The sequence below is a fragment of the Aythya fuligula genome, chromosome 1, assembly GCF_009819795.1.
Source record: "Aythya fuligula isolate bAytFul2 chromosome 1, bAytFul2.pri, whole genome shotgun sequence".
Lineage (NCBI taxonomy): Eukaryota > Metazoa > Chordata > Aves > Anseriformes > Anatidae > Aythya > Aythya fuligula.
Window position 1 is genome coordinate 145766814 of NC_045559.1, and position 15704 is coordinate 145782517.

The following is a 15704-nucleotide window of genomic DNA, read 5'->3' on the forward strand; positions in this document are numbered from 1 at the left end:
ATGTGATTTAGTAAAAGGCATAAAAAACAGTTGATCCTAGTACAATAATCCAAATAAAATGAGCGGGGAAAAAAAAAATGGCAATGTAGATGCTAGCAGATTTGAAGAATTATCACACATTTTTTTTGCCCTGAAAATTGTCTGGCTTTTGTAATTCTGTCAAAACCCATGTTGAATGAACAGAATTTTCTTCTGTTTTGAAAACACACTCATAGTGCTAAATATGTCTGAGGCGTTTGCTGTCCCTCAAAATACTCAGTCAAACATTTGATAGGTACCATGACCAAATTCTGCCCCTTTATATAAGCATGATACAGCAGCTGTCACGAAGTAAATGGGAGTTCCCTGCTTCCTCCTGCTCCACACCCTGCATCTTAATATTTGTCTGGTTGGAAAAGCAAATTTGGCAAGATGTTTTTTGTCTCTAGTGAATTTTTTGTTTGACTAAAAACTACCCTTTTCCAATTAATTAAATGCTAATGAATGTTTGCAAGGATAAATCAATGCCATTTTATTGCTCTGTAAAACATCACTAGCTCATGAGCTCAACTTCACTGCTGATGTTTAAGTTCATTTCAAATAACATCTCTACGTTATTTTAGTTAACTGTCTTAGAGAAAGCTTTTATTTGGAACTCAGGGGGGCAACACTTACATGTCAATATAAGTGTGGTTGTTTTGTTTGTTTGTTTGTTTGTTTGTTTGTTTGTTTCTGTGTTAGACTGATGCTCTTCATTTCACCAATATAAAATGAATAGCTCCATTCATCACACTTCCACTCTCATACTAGCCCAAAGCACCTGCCACAGTGTCAGGACAGCCCCAGCTCTGCTCACTCTGCACATTTCTGAAATGTGATGATTTTCCCCTTAACCTCCAGCTAGAGCCCCTTACCACAACTTTAGCAGAGCCTGATGTCAGCAGAAATTTTGGTATGCTTTGAATAAGGATGACAGAAATTGAGCTAAGAAACTATGCAGAAGTGGTGGCACTTATGTGACTCTTAGTAGCCTAAAAGAAATATGAGTAGCCTGAAAGGAAGTAAGGTAGTGGCCAGATGATATGGTTGTAATAAGTGAATATACTCTTGAGCGCATGGCATTATCATCATCTGATCAGTTGAAACATTTCTAACTTCCAAGAAAATCCCACTATTTTGCATCACTACCTGCCAAATTCAGTAAATTGATTGCATTTACATCCAGCTCTTTTTTTTCAAGCAGCATAATTATCCCACTCAAGTTTATTTCTTCATCCTAACCATCAAATATGCAATTGATCTTTTAGGGTGTTACCTTCTTGCACAGTTTAGAAAGCTACAATGTGGATTAATTTAGAAAGCAACAATGTGGTCAATATTTGAGCTAGGCACCTAAGCTCCTTTTATAGACAATGAATTAAAATGGCCACATTCAGTGTGTATTCATCTGGACTAGTTTGAATGTCTACATTAGGATATACCATGCCATAAGATTTCACCCTCGCCTGAATGTAGCTTTGGCTGACTACACTGAATGTAGGCAGATAAATGACCACATGTGCTCAGTAAATACAATTCTGTTTAGAAAAATGATGCCTTTCAAGGCCTTTCAAGTCCTGTCACATAATTCAGTAGAACGTGCTCACCAGATAGATATATTTGCTAATATATCTCAATTCTGTTTCTAAATATCCAAGCCATTAAATTACCAAGATATAAAGCAGGATGTGAATTTACAGCCTGTCAGCCCCAACTCCACCGCTAGTGCTGGCATACATGCTGACCTTACTGCAGCTGACTTCTCAGTGGTGATGGGGTAAGGAACTTTCCATTTACTGCACAGTATGAACATGAATGGTGGGAGGCTTCACAAGCAGCTGGTGCATTGCAAACACAAATCTTAATTTACTTGCCACCTCGTAACTTGTGCAACTACACTCTGGACTTTCAGAGTTATTCCCTTCGCTGACTCTGCAGACAAAAACACTATGTCCTTCTTGCCCATCACTTCATGCCTATATCTTCTCCTTTCCTCCATGTAATGACCTTTTGAAGACAGGACAGAAATCCTTGTGAGTTTTGTTTTGTTTTGTTTTTTGTCTAGACTCGTCCAGTGTTTATCTTCAACAGAGCATTGACATGGTCCCAATATCATTCTTTCTGCAGCAGCTCTGCAAAGCACAGAAAGCATTTCTGACATGTAATTGTATGTGTTTTGTGACATGAAGAAACTTCTAACTAGTTCTTTTGAGTGCTTGACCTACACATTCCAGCACATATTTTGTTTTATGCATGTTTTATCTTCTTGGGTGACATAGCAACTTTCTGGAAGATCACAAATTAGATCAAACCGTGGGAACAGAAAGCAGTACAAAATTATTTCATTTACTGACTACAGAAAAGGACTGTGGCTTCTTTCATAGTTCTTTCTTAAGGAGACTTAATGTTTGTTCCTTCCTTAACAAAAAAAAATAATAATAAAAAAAAATCTGCAAGCTGAATCACTGCTCTGGAATTAACATTAATGTCATTTGGTCGCCACTGTCCTGAGAGAAAATGTCACATGTCCAGACAATATAGTTGAAAGAACAGCAAATTGTTACCATGCCACTAGGCTGAAATGGCTTCATTTTTCAGTTATTTTTAACTTAAAGTCAACTTTATAATTTTCTGTTTACTTTTTGATATAAATAAAACAGCTTTTTAACAAATGAGAAGGAAAGCTTTCTCTGAGAAAATGAGCTAGAATGTGAAACTCAGCTAAATAACCTTCTGTAAAGTAATGAAAGAGAACTTCAAAACAGAAATAACCATATTGAACCATATGGTTCAATATGAACCATGCTTAGTACATAATAACCATATTTAACCATATTTAGTACATATTTAAATATACTTTTTTTTAAAGTCTGCCGAGTATTTCAGTGCTACTCTTGTGTTTTAGCATTGAATACCCAGCAGGTTAAGGCACATGAGAAAGGTTTGCCTCTTTTGCTAATCAATATTCCTGTGAGATCACAGAAGTCCACCCCTTCCTAATGCTGGTAACCACTTGGTTGCAGACAGCAAGATGCAGATTCAGAGCATAAATGCAAGAAATGCCCATAGCTCCAGCTGCACCTGCATGGCTGTGCCTGAAGCCAATGCCTGGTGCCACCTAAGGGGCAGCATCCCGCTCCCATGCACGGGCCAGCAGTGTGGATGGATGCTCCAGACACTTCTCTCCTTGCTTTCTTTCCTATGTGCCTTCTAGAATGCCTTTTCCTGGATTAACACTTTAAACCAGCTCAGAAGTTGTTAATTTCCCATCTAACTGATTTTATTCCCTGGTGAGTTGCCTTCTGTTCTGCTTGCCGATGTCTTTCATTAGCGGGGCTGCATCGAGGTTCTTGCTGTCGCTTCCCTTTCCCATCCATTCTCAGAGTAACCGTGCGAGGCCAAGCCCTCTTGCGAAAGTCCGAGCTCATGCTTGGCCATCACGGTCAGATCCCCCTTCCCGCAGGAAGCGAACTTGTCCTTTCACAAATGACCTTTCTGAAATGTCAGGGAATCAACCTCCTTTCTTCTTGTCCACTGTTAAACAAATTATGGTCTACAAGGGTCATTTTCATGTGGGGAATACTGAATCATCACATTCCATATACCAGAAGCTGTTGCAAAATAAAAGTCTGTAATGAAATACAGCAAAATGGGCTCAATTACCGTGAAGCTCTGCAGTAACTCTGGTTCTCTCTCTCTCTCTTCATTATTGCAAATCACTGATTCTCTCCATTCTTTATATCTAAACATTGGTAAATAGCTTTCTCAGTGATTCATGATGAACGTTTTGTATTTTAAAACCTCCAGAGCAGGAACTGACATTCATTATGCCTTTATTTGTATAGAAGCCCCCAAAATTGGTTGTTTTCAAAATCAGCACACCTTCGTCTACCAGTTTTGTTTCCATGGTGTAAATTTCACAGTAAATTAGAAGGAAGAAAGTTTTGCAACACAACATCTCTCTTTCATTTGACTGATCCTACAAGAAACAAAAACTGAAGTTCAAGCTGCAATACATGAACATTTAGTACATATCTAAAAGTCTGTTCAGGATCTTCTAAGTCCACTGGGACTGAATTGCAAAATGCAGTGATTAAATTCAATGACAACCCTGACAGCGTTTTCTTTCATGCACGTCATTGGACAGGGGACAATGTATATACAATATTGCAAATATTTTCTGGGAAGATTTCCTCCAGGCTTCCTAAATTTCTGACCTCTGCTCCTCCCTGTAAATAGCTTTTGCACATGGCTGTGCTGGCCACAAGGACTGTGCGAGACCTCTCCCAGTCAGCTGGAGTCACAGGAAGAGCGGAGCGGGGACTGCCTATTTGGGAGTGTATCCTGACATTGGTAGCTTTGTAATGTGTCCGAATGGTAAAGGAAGTCCTGTACAAGAACAAAAAGGAATATAAAATTCCTTGTTGGTCTTCAAGATATTCCATCCACCCACTTTTTCCTTTTTGTTTCACATGCTCCCTCTGAGCTGTTTTGCCATAGTATGCCATGCATGTATGCTATGCATGTTCCCATAAGCCTTGTAGCTCCAGCCTGTAAATCTAGTGGCAGTAAGGGGCAATTGTGCCATGCAGAGTTCCAGTGCCCCCCAGCAAAATGTGAAGCCTTCTTCTGGAGAGACATTTGGGCCAGAACACATTTCTGCAATACTTTTTCAGGTGAGAAAAGGGAGCACCAGAGAAAGTGCTTTGTGAGTTACCTAAAATATGACAGCCAGGTACAACATATTCCCATAGGCTTACCTCTTTTTTTTTTTTTTTTAACCTGGAAATATAATCCAGACACAATTTCACAGCTTTGTAGAATTTTCTAGGACTTCTGAACCTCCAGGAGCACAACCAGAGTAGTAGCATGCATGGCATATTTTACACAGGGGTATTCAGGACTCTAATAATTGAGTTGTGCTGTATTTGACTGAACCTTTCAAATTGATTGTCTTTACTTAAATCTCCTTAATGACCTTTGCAGAAGAGCACATGTTCTTAGGTCATTTGTTAATGAAGAGAGGACATACTTGTTCAACAAAAGATTTAACATAAAGAAAGTAGAGTAAAAGCTTACATGTCTGAGTTAACAAAGGTTAATAAAGCTAATCCAAGCTTTATTAATCCAAGGTTAATAAAGCATAAGCCAAGATGTGAACTGGCTGAAGAATTGCACAAACTGTCATAATATTAACTAATTCTCCAGCTCTGTCTCTAGCCTCGTGATGAACAAGTCCCAGAAGGATTGGTTACCTTGTCTTTATTACAACTAATATTAAATAGTCCACCCAAGTGTCTCAACAAACAAGTGATTTAATAATAACCAGGAAAGCATGGGGAAGGGACACCGGCACTGCCCTGCTCTCTTCCTCATTTTCCATTCCTTGTTTACTTCTTCCTCCCTACCAGACAAAAAGATGGGAGTGCAACCCCAAACAATAGGGGTGGTATTTTATATATGAATTAGAGATACAACTGTGTCCCATGCAATGCCAGCTTTGGAGTATTACAACTCCCTGCAGAAAGCTATGCACAGGTTCAATAATTATAACCATAACCAGCATTTTGTCAAAAGTTACAACTGAAAACGTACATTCATTCTGTCTGCTGTGTGCTGCCCCAAAAATGTAAGCAGATATGAACCAAAAAGTCATTTTATATGTCTCAGGTGGGTGAGTGGCTTCTGGAATTGGTTTTCCTTTCATAATTCTGTTCTCTTAATAGTTCTGTCAAATTAATCTCCTTTGGCTTTTATTTACTTCAATATAATAAAGAAGTGACCTTTCCAGTATGCAGAATCCATGGTTTACTTTCTTTGTGGAAGGAACTGAAATGTTTCTTCCCAGAACCTCTCAAGATTAAATTGAAACTAGAGCCAACTCAAATCCCTAAAATTGAATTTGAATAATTTTTCTATGTTCTTCGCAGATGTGTGAGATACTTTTCATCCATTTTAAAGGTTCCTTCCCAGATTTCTACATGTGGGAAAGGATAAACTCGCTTAAGTATTTAATTAGATTTTAAAACTTTGTAGTATGATGGAATTTTTAACTAGATAAAAATCTTATGCAAGAGCATAAGAATAGATACTGAGATGGTGTTCTAAAAAAAAAAAAAAAAAAAAGACTACCGTGCATCTTTTAGAATGGATGAAATATTATCTGTAATTTCCAAAAAAAAAGGCTGTTTCATGGTATATGTTCATTTGTACTCACTCAATCCCTTTATAGTTAAAGATAGGTAAATCAAGAAGAAGTCAGAAAAGGCTTCTTTTTCCTGACCTTGTACCTTGGAGCTCACACTAGTTCCCGTTTAAATCATTATTCTAGTGCTTCTAATCAGCAGCTTTCAATTTGAGGCAGGTAACTAACAAAAGTATGGCTATTGCGAACATGGCTAGATAAGGGTTTGCACCTCCATAGGATAACAGAGATTCACTGATTTTAAAAGACTGAAAACTGCTTATGTGGAGAAAGCTGCATCTGTAGTAGCCAGCTGCGACTGGTGTAGGAAAATGAGCTGCTACTTGCTCAGATGTGTGTACCTTTTGTCAACAGGAATCATTGCGTGTGTACTCATATAAGCTTTATTTCTTCTCAATCCGTTGAATTGAAAAATGGAAATATGTTGGCCTTCTAAATGGCAATAATCCCCAAAAGCAGACTTCCTTTACAAGTACAGAAGCTGTATGAGGTCAGGCTTGGTTATAAGTACAAGAGAGATCATCTTCTGTGGTGTCAGCTCAAATACTAATCCATGGTATCCTTTGGTAATGCACCTAACCCATCAGTTCTGTCAAATTAATCATAACGGTATAGCAAAAGATCTGCATGATCAAGGATCCATACTGGTGACTTGTCCCTGAGGAAGAACATGTAATTCACTCTTCATACTGGTTCATTCCTAGTCTTTTTCCCAGAAAAATAAAATTAATAATAATAATAATAATAATAATAATAATAATAATAATAATAATAATAATAATAACAATAATAATAATAAATAAGAGAAGAGAAGAGAAGAGAAGAGAAGAGAAGAGAAGAGAAGAGAAGAGAAGAGAAGAGAAGAGAAGAGAAGAGAAGAGAAAAGAAAAGAAAAGAAAAGAAAAGAAAAGAAAAGAAAAGAAAAGAAAAGAAAAGAAAAGAAAATAAAAGAAAAGAAAAGAAAAGAAAAGAAAAGAAAAGAAAAGAAAAGAAAAGAAAAGAAAAGAAAAAAATATTTGCACTGAGTTTTGTACTTTGTTTGGTTATCTCAGTTTCTCAGTATGGACTTGTTTGATATTATATAATGGGGTTTAAAATATAAAAACTACCAAAACTATTGTGACAGCATTTTTCCACAAAAACAGTATGAAAAATGATATTTATTTTTTTTAACTAGAAGTACACTATGTTTCAGTCATGGTGTTTATTTTGTAGTTTGTGATAATAAGACAACTCAACTTCTCAACTACAGGTGAGAAGCTCAACATGAGCCGGCAATGTGTGCTTGCAGCCCAGAGAGCCAACCACATCCTAGGCTGCATCCAAAGCAGCATGGCCAGCAGGGCAAGGGAGGTGATTCTCCCCCTCTGCTCTGCTCTCATGAAACCTCACCTGGAGCCCTGCATTCAGCTCTGGGCCCCGCAGCACAAGAAGGACATGGGTGTATTAGAGGAAGGCCACAAAGATGATCAAAGGGCTGGATGGAGTATCTGTCCTATGAAGACGGGCTGAAGGAATTGGGGTTGTTCAGCCTGGAGAAGAGAAGGCTCCAGAGAGACCTTAGAGCATCATTCCAGTACCTAAAGTCAGCCTACAGGAAAGTTGGGGAGGGACTCCTTATTGGGGAGTGTAGTGATAGGAAAAGGGGAATGGTTTTCAACTAAAGAGGGTAGGTTTAGATTAGGCATTAGGAAGAAATTCTTCCCTCAAATAGTGGAGAAGCACTGGCAAAGAAGCTGTGGATGCCCCATCCCTGGAGGTGTTCAAGGCCAGGCTGGATGGGGCTTTTGACAACCTGATCTGGTGGGAGGTGTCCCTGCCCATGGCAGGGGGGTGGAACTGGGTGGTCTTTAAGGTCCTTTCCAACCCAAACCATTCTGTGATTTTGTGATTTTCTGTGTGGTTGACAAATACATTTTGAAACTGTGTCACAAGTGGGCCTATCCTTTAATAGGAGAATAAAAGTTCGCCTAAAATCAATTAAACATTGTTTGGTAGCTTGTCTACTGCTTTCTGAATACAAAGAAATTAGGATTAGGATATCTTCGTGTTCACTTCTTCAAGTCCCCACGCTGTCTTATTTCACTTCTCAATGACAATCTCAATGACATTAAATGAAGTTGAACGACTGCATTTCTTGGAGAGAGACTACATTCATTTTTTAATTCTTTCTTTCCAGGCATGGGTGAGAGTGGAAAAGGAAGTAAGCTGTTGTAGGAAGATGGGATAGGATATATTTTACACTATTTTTAAACTGTTGCATTATATATTTTATACTGATGTTTTTATCTTTTTTTTTTTTATATAAATATACATCTATTTGTTCATGTTTTCCTATAATTTTTGCTTTGTGAGATATTAATGCTGTTGCAGAATGACCTGTGAAAATCTAGCTGCATTTTAAAAATACTTTCATTAGAACCTGCTTCATTAGAATGTCTTGTTAAATGGTGCTTTGTGCCATTTAAGCATTTCTCTCCAGAAAAGACTATCAATTTACTATTACTGTCATTAATGCAGTGAGTACCACAGAGCATACAAAACACATGTGCCTTGGTGACACTGCATTTGGAATGGTTTTCAAATACTTTGGTTCACGGATCTCAGACATACTGTCACAGCCCCATTATTTAAACCACCATTGTGTCATTTCAAAATGATTTTTTTTCCCTTGTGATGAGCCTTGTGATGTTGGCAGTCAACAGAGAATTATTTTTAAACAATGTTTGAAATGGCTTGAAGAGTGTCATTAGAGTTGCTCTACCAAACCAGCTCTGGAAGGGAACTGTTAATGATAGGGAAACCTGCATGCAACATTTCAACCTATGTGGATGCCATACCCTAATGGTGTTGTCTAATAATTTTCAGGCTCCACTGTTAAATAGAAATACCATCCCCAAAAGGCAGAAATGCAGGCAGAAATTCATGACATTCAGTATCAGCCTCCTTCTCTTGAGAAGTCATTCTACCTACTCCAGACAAAACACTTTTTTCATAGAGTAGCAGCAAATGTTCGAGTAGTGAATACTGATTTGAGAGTTCATTCCCATGTATTCATTTTGTCATGCACAATGTAGTCACTTTGCTGGAGTTTATGTATGGTGTTTCCAGATGACATTCATCAGAATCTGCTCTTCTGGAATGAAAAGAGATTCTGTTTATTTTCTCTTGAAGAGATTGACTACACTGCAGGAGTGATAACTAACCCAGCTTCACACATCATAACTGTTCCTAAATAAATGCTTTTTTATTACTTTTATCAGGGCCAGCCAGGACTCCTTGGATCACAGGGGTTCCCTGGACCACCAGGATTGATGGGGATCCCAGGTGTGCAAGGTCCCAAAGGTCACAAAGGTGAAAGAGGACATCCAGGAATAAGTGGACCCAAAGGAGAAATGGTAACTTTTGAATATCAGATGTTTTAGCTAATGAGCAAAATACTAGACAGAACATCATTTTAATTGTGCTGTTTCACTCTAGGGGCTAAGAGGAGTCACTGGATTCCCAGGGGCAGATGGCGTTCCTGTAAGTATCCGGTTACCTCATGTTTAAGAAACTACCAACTGCAAATATTGCAGACTGGTTTAATGCCTTTGTACTTTAATTAAAGTCTCTGGGCTGAATTCTGCATCAGCCACATACGCGCTGTTAAACTAAGGGCATTTGCTAAAGTAAGTGGAACTGCAGATGCACAGCAAAAGAATAGAATCTGTGTTCCCGCTCATTCCCTCTGATAATTAAGGTCCGTTTGCTTTGTCCTTTGGAGAAATCCTCTTGTAAAAAGGGACAAAAACAGAAGGAAATTTCTTGTGTCCCTGGAGGTTACCCAGCTAAGTGTGTTCTTTTGTAGGAAAGAGCTGTGAGATAAGTTCTCCACATCTCCTAGGCTAGTGAGCAAAGGACACCAGTGGGTCATGCCTTAATTATTTCAGAATTGTAAAGTACATAGAAAGACCAATAAATGTAAGAATACTAACCATTGTTATTTGGTTTATATCTCATAAAGCTTGCATGAGATGGTCTTAAAAAAAACTATTTATCTCAAAAACTTTGAACAAATTGTCCAGGTCCATGAAACTGAAGCGTTCAAAGAGGAAAACTGGGTAAAGTTCACAGCACAGTATTTTCCCAGCTTACACTCCTTTACATCTTGTGTCATAAAATAACAAAGAAATCTGAGTCACTGGAATCCCTGGACAGAGTTCCCAGGCTTGGGTTTCCTTTGTAGTGCTCTCTGACACCGGGGCCTCACTCTGCAACCCACACATCCACATCCACTCTACTTTCACCCTTTTTGTTTCCTAAAGAGCTCTGTATCGAGTTTCAGAGCTTTCTCTCACACACTCTTCTTCCTCTCTCTCCTTATCACCCTTAAAGGAAGAAGAAACCTTCTGTAGCCAAGGATCTCATTCGCCCCACCACATCATTGAGTTGTTTCTCAGTGCTCTGTCTTCCTGCGAGTAAATCACTCTCCTCTGAAGCTCCATGTTACTATAGCTGGACCGCTTCTGCTACCTGAGCAAGTTTTCTTTTTTAGCCCTGTTTTCACAACCTCTGCAATTGCATTGTGGGGGATAAATGCCTTCAGATACTATTTGAACCCGCATGCATCCTCAAGCCCTCCACCCTTCCCACTTGATTATGTTCTCCAACCAGTTTTCTTAGGCCAAAGCACAACGCTGACCACGGCAAGAAGAGAAGGCAAATAGGCACATATATGAACTGTAACAGCAAAGTGCTGGGATGTGGGGCTAAAGGCCAAGAGAGGAGGGTGACAAACCTGGGTCTGTTCTGGAGTGAGGAATATGAGTATTTGATGAAGCTAGGTGAGGGCATGGACAGATCTCTTTTTTCTTCTAAGAAAGTGAGCAGAAGCAAAAAGAAAGCCCTTGCTTTAAGTAGTGAAGAAGGAAGAAAAGTATTCTATTTATGTTAGTTTCTGTGTTGTTTTTTTTGCTGACTGAGCCCCCTGGAAGAAAGCTGCTCAAGGGCAGATTAGCTTCTCATCAATCCCAGTGCAAAGCAATCATAAGTATAATTTAGGTGAACATAGGCACTGCAATGGAAATTCCTTTTAAGGCAGGAGTAACTTTTTCCTGCTTTCCTGAGGCTCAGTGTGGAACTTTAGTATCCCCAGCACCCTTGGTTTGAGCCCACCTGATCTCTTCCCATCTCTGTACTTACAGCTTCATCATGGCACCCAACCTAGCTCCAAAGGCATCAGTGACTTTTTTTTCCTAGCTTGGAAGCTCTTCAAAGCCAGTAATGAACCTTTCTTCCCACTCCTCCAGTGTGAAGCACTGAAATTCTTAACAATCTCAGTTCTTGGTGGCTCCCTGCACAGCAGTCTCATCTGGCTTAGTTCTCTGGTTAACAGAGACTGCATTGAACATAGCTTTCTTACCCTTTCTGAAAGGTCCTTCACTACTCATTTTTTTCATACTGTCTGGGGCATCTGGTTCAAGCTGCAGCTATATTAAAAAAAGGCACTGTCTGTTTCTTTCTTTGAAAATCATAGTTTCCCATGGATCCAAGCCTTGGGCTTAATGTGAGAATGTCTAAATACTGTGTGACTACAGGAAAAGGAAAACTAGAAACAGATGGATAGATAAACACTTTTTTTTTTTCCTCAACAGGGTCATCCAGGGCAGCCAGGATCAAGGGGGAAACCGGGTCATGATGGCTGTAACGGGACAGTAGGTGACCCTGGAGACTCAGGAACTCCTGGATTCTCTGGTTTCCCTGGTACCATTGTAAGTAGATGACAGCAAATGGATACCTAAAATGAAGATCATTACTGAAGTACTTGTATTTCATGCAAGTGTGTGTTGGAAACTGATGGGCCCTTTTGGCCCAGCACAGCATCCTTGTGGACTTACCCAGATGACCTTCATAACACTTAGGGCTGGAAGGTCTGCCATACCTATCATGTAGGTCCTGCAGGGTCATTGCTTCAAGAAATCCTGTACAACTTTATCCAAAAGCAGTAAAAGAATATCAGACTCACAATTTCTGATGAAAGTAACCTTTTCCTTCCCTATCCATGCCCAACATACTGGCTTGCCATAGCGCAATATGTAGGATCATGCTGCAATGAGCACTGGAGCTCCTTGATTTACCAGCCTATGTGTCAGCCCTAAGTAGCTGCAGCCATGGCTCTATCTGGCAGGTGCCATCCCATAATATCACTCCTAAGTAACAGGGAGTTCTTTCCCCTGTATTTTAAATCCATTCCTAAAGGTACCACAAGGGTTTATAATTTGTTTGTGAACCACAGCTTTCCAGAGTTTGACATACACGTAGTCTCTGCCTTCAAACAGTTGTACATATATGCTCATGAAAAACCTTACAGATATTTTGCATTACTCGTAACTGTTTATGCATTCACAGATGATATGAAAGCTTACTTTTCCTTTTTTTTTCGGTCACATCCAGGGAGTCCAAGGACCAAAGGGCCAGAAGGGGGAGCCATATATACTACCACCGGACATTGCCAGACAATACCGGGTAGGTGTGTCACTCCCTCAAGCTGATGAATTTTCAGTCAATGCTCAATACTGTTTTTAAAACAGGTGATGGAGAATGAGTTTCCCTTACATTCTGGAAGACACATTCCTAGAGACCCACTTAAATTCTGTGTAGGTTTTGCCAGGCAGCTTCTTCTGTCTCTGGTTACAGTTAAGCCTATCCAGGGAGGAAATGTCCACTCTTTTACTTGCAAGGACTTACAGTTTGCAGGTGGATTGCAGAGGTACTGGACAAGGACATAAACCTGTTGATTTTAAAACATTTGTAACATTGTACTTTTAAATAAAAGTGGTAAATGTTGTAGTTCAAGTATTATCCTCTTTATTCGATGACTACCCATATATCATTCCTGGTAAAATAATTCCTTTCTCACAGTTTTCTCCACTGAATGATTCCATTTAATATTATGATCCTTTCTGTATAACTTCCATGTAGGAATTTGGTTGACTTGTGATAATATATGCTTCAATGTATTATTCAGTTATTTAGTTATCCCCAAGTATTCTTCTGGGTTCCCTTACTCTATCTAATCCTAAAAACTTGTTCTGTGATCACTTGAGTCTTTTTCTCATATATATGGTTTTGTATAAGTTGAAAATATCAGATAATGATAAGTGGTTATATACACTGTTAGAGTATAAACTGTGACAAATTTAAGTACAAAGCTACATTAGAACTGTACTCAGCACTGGGATCTGCTAAGTTCATTTAAGTAAATTTTATGCCAGTGATGAGTGCCAAAATATATTTGTCTTTTGACTTTTTTTAATGGAATCTTTTCCTTTCAGAAACTTTAAGTTCTGTTCACTCATTAGTAGTAATTGGAGAACTACTCAAGTATTTATAGTCAAGAATAGGTACTGGCACCTGTATTCATTTCAAAAAGTACTTGGTTCCACAGATCATTACATTAACTAAACTCAAATTATCTAGACATATTAAAAAAAAAAAAAAAAGTTAAGATGATTGAAGGTGTCTGGACTGAATGCTGTATTATTTATGGGCTTGAAAGGTCTTTGCACTAGAACATTTTTGGATCCAATTTCCAAAAACATTTCAACATGTACTGCAGTTAAAATATGTGGTCACTGAAAACGGTATGTTCCAAGAGCTTCTCAGTGACTCAGAAGAGAATCAAAATGATTTGGTAATTCCCATGCAACTCATGAAAAATTAACTTGTACATTTCAGCTTATGTTGTATCCCTAATTAAGCTACTGATTAGATGGGTCTTTCAAAAAGGAATTAAACATTCCGTCTCAGTCTTGCAGTTTGGATCCCTAACTTCACTAACCATCTTTGTACCTTCCAAGTATATTGTATGTAACTATACTATATAAAGTATAAAATCAATCTATGATAAAACACATTATCTCAAATTATCTCAAAATATTCACTGAATGTATCTGTATATAAGGATTTATATGGAATATATACTATGATTTTTAAATAGCTTTTGGAATAAGAAAAAGCTAGTAAGAAAATATTTTATTCAATTTTGTGTATAGTATTTACTGCATTTTTTACTTCTTTGTTTTCTTTAGGGAGAACCTGGGGATCCAGGATTCAGTGGTTTTCCTGTAAGTAATAGTACAGCAAATGTGATAAAGTGTCAACAGTAACTGATATCAAAACAACATGAATTGATGTTTTGGGTTTTTCTTTTTTCAATTTAAAGGGATCTCCAGGTATACTGGGTGTTCAAGGACCTATTGGTCCAAGAGGACAACGAGGAAGACCAGTAAGTATGCTTAAAATATTTTCTGTAGGAAATTAACCTAATGAAAGAATCATCTCAGCAATATTCATTATGTTGAACTGTAGCATAGCAAATGAAGAGAAAAAATGAATTTAGAAATAGCAAGGAGGTGTGCTTGGATAGAAAACCTTGAAAAAAGTACTAAGACAGTGGTTCTACAGTGATGAGTATTGCACAAAGAAGTATACTTTCTTTCACCATGTATTACCTAAAGGTCTTGATTTATATTGTATTTCTTTAACCTCCTTGAAAGAGTTTTCTTTGTAGAGATTATTTATTGCAGTCCATTTAAGAATCTACGCCCCCCTACTCTGAGATATCAGAATCTAAATATGTAATCTTTTCTGCTCATGAAGGATGTGGTTATCAGCTATTCATCCTTCCTACAGGAGATTGAATAGATAACTTTCTTTATTAGTTTTTAGAAGACCATTTTATTTTTAAACTTTTTTTCAGTATTTTTTTCAAAAGTCAACATTTACAGCACTGGAGTTGACAACTGGTACTGACTATTTCTTTGGAAATATTGTGTTCTCTACAGATATCATTTTCTACATTTCTTGTTTACCATGGTTAACGGTTTTATGGGTGAAAAGCAGATATTCAAATTCAGTTTATTTTGTTTTATTTAGGCTTGCTTTATTTTCCTGTAAGAAACTTTATAGCACTTACTTACTTTTTCATCTTTTTATTTGTCAACATTTACTTCAGACCTTCTCTACATCACTAATTTTTGGGGAAAAAAAAAATCAAATTCAGGGCTTCTTACAAATGACCTCCATAACCTTTTATCAGGGACACCCAGCCTCCTCCCCCCAAAAAATAAATTAAATAAAATATAAAATAAAATAAAATTCTAGGACTAAATTCACAGCATGCTAAGCCTCTCCAAAATTAATTTTCTGCAGTGTCTGCTTTATCACTGCAGGTAAGCTGCATCTTACCTTTCTCTTCTGAACCTCCTGAAAGAAAATCTTCTCAGTCCTTTACTTTGTTCCTAGAGTGAACTCATTAGTTTCATGAGCCTCACACAGAAGACCCAGCCTACTATTCCCAGGACACTGTGTTGGATGTAAGATGTAAAGAGTGACATGAACAGTGCATTTTCTAAGCCTTATGAGTACATCCCTCTGGTTACAATCATCTCAACATCTCTTTTGAACACTCTGCCACAGTAGATGGATACCCACCATC

General features: G+C 38.1%; 1 protein-coding gene across 1 annotated transcript in view; it reads left to right on the forward strand.

The window, feature by feature from the left end:
- The window catches only part of COL4A2 (collagen type IV alpha 2 chain), a 134980-nt gene that overhangs the window by 75122 nt on the left and 44154 nt on the right, over positions 1 to 15704 (forward strand). The window contains exons 4-9 of the mRNA XM_032185311.1: positions 9487 to 9621; positions 9704 to 9748; positions 11860 to 11976; positions 12659 to 12730; positions 14296 to 14331; positions 14430 to 14492. Of these exons, the coding sequence (XP_032041202.1) occupies positions 9487 to 9621; positions 9704 to 9748; positions 11860 to 11976; positions 12659 to 12730; positions 14296 to 14331; positions 14430 to 14492 (468 nt within the window). The remainder of the gene's footprint in view (positions 1 to 9486; positions 9622 to 9703; positions 9749 to 11859; positions 11977 to 12658; positions 12731 to 14295; positions 14332 to 14429; positions 14493 to 15704) is intronic.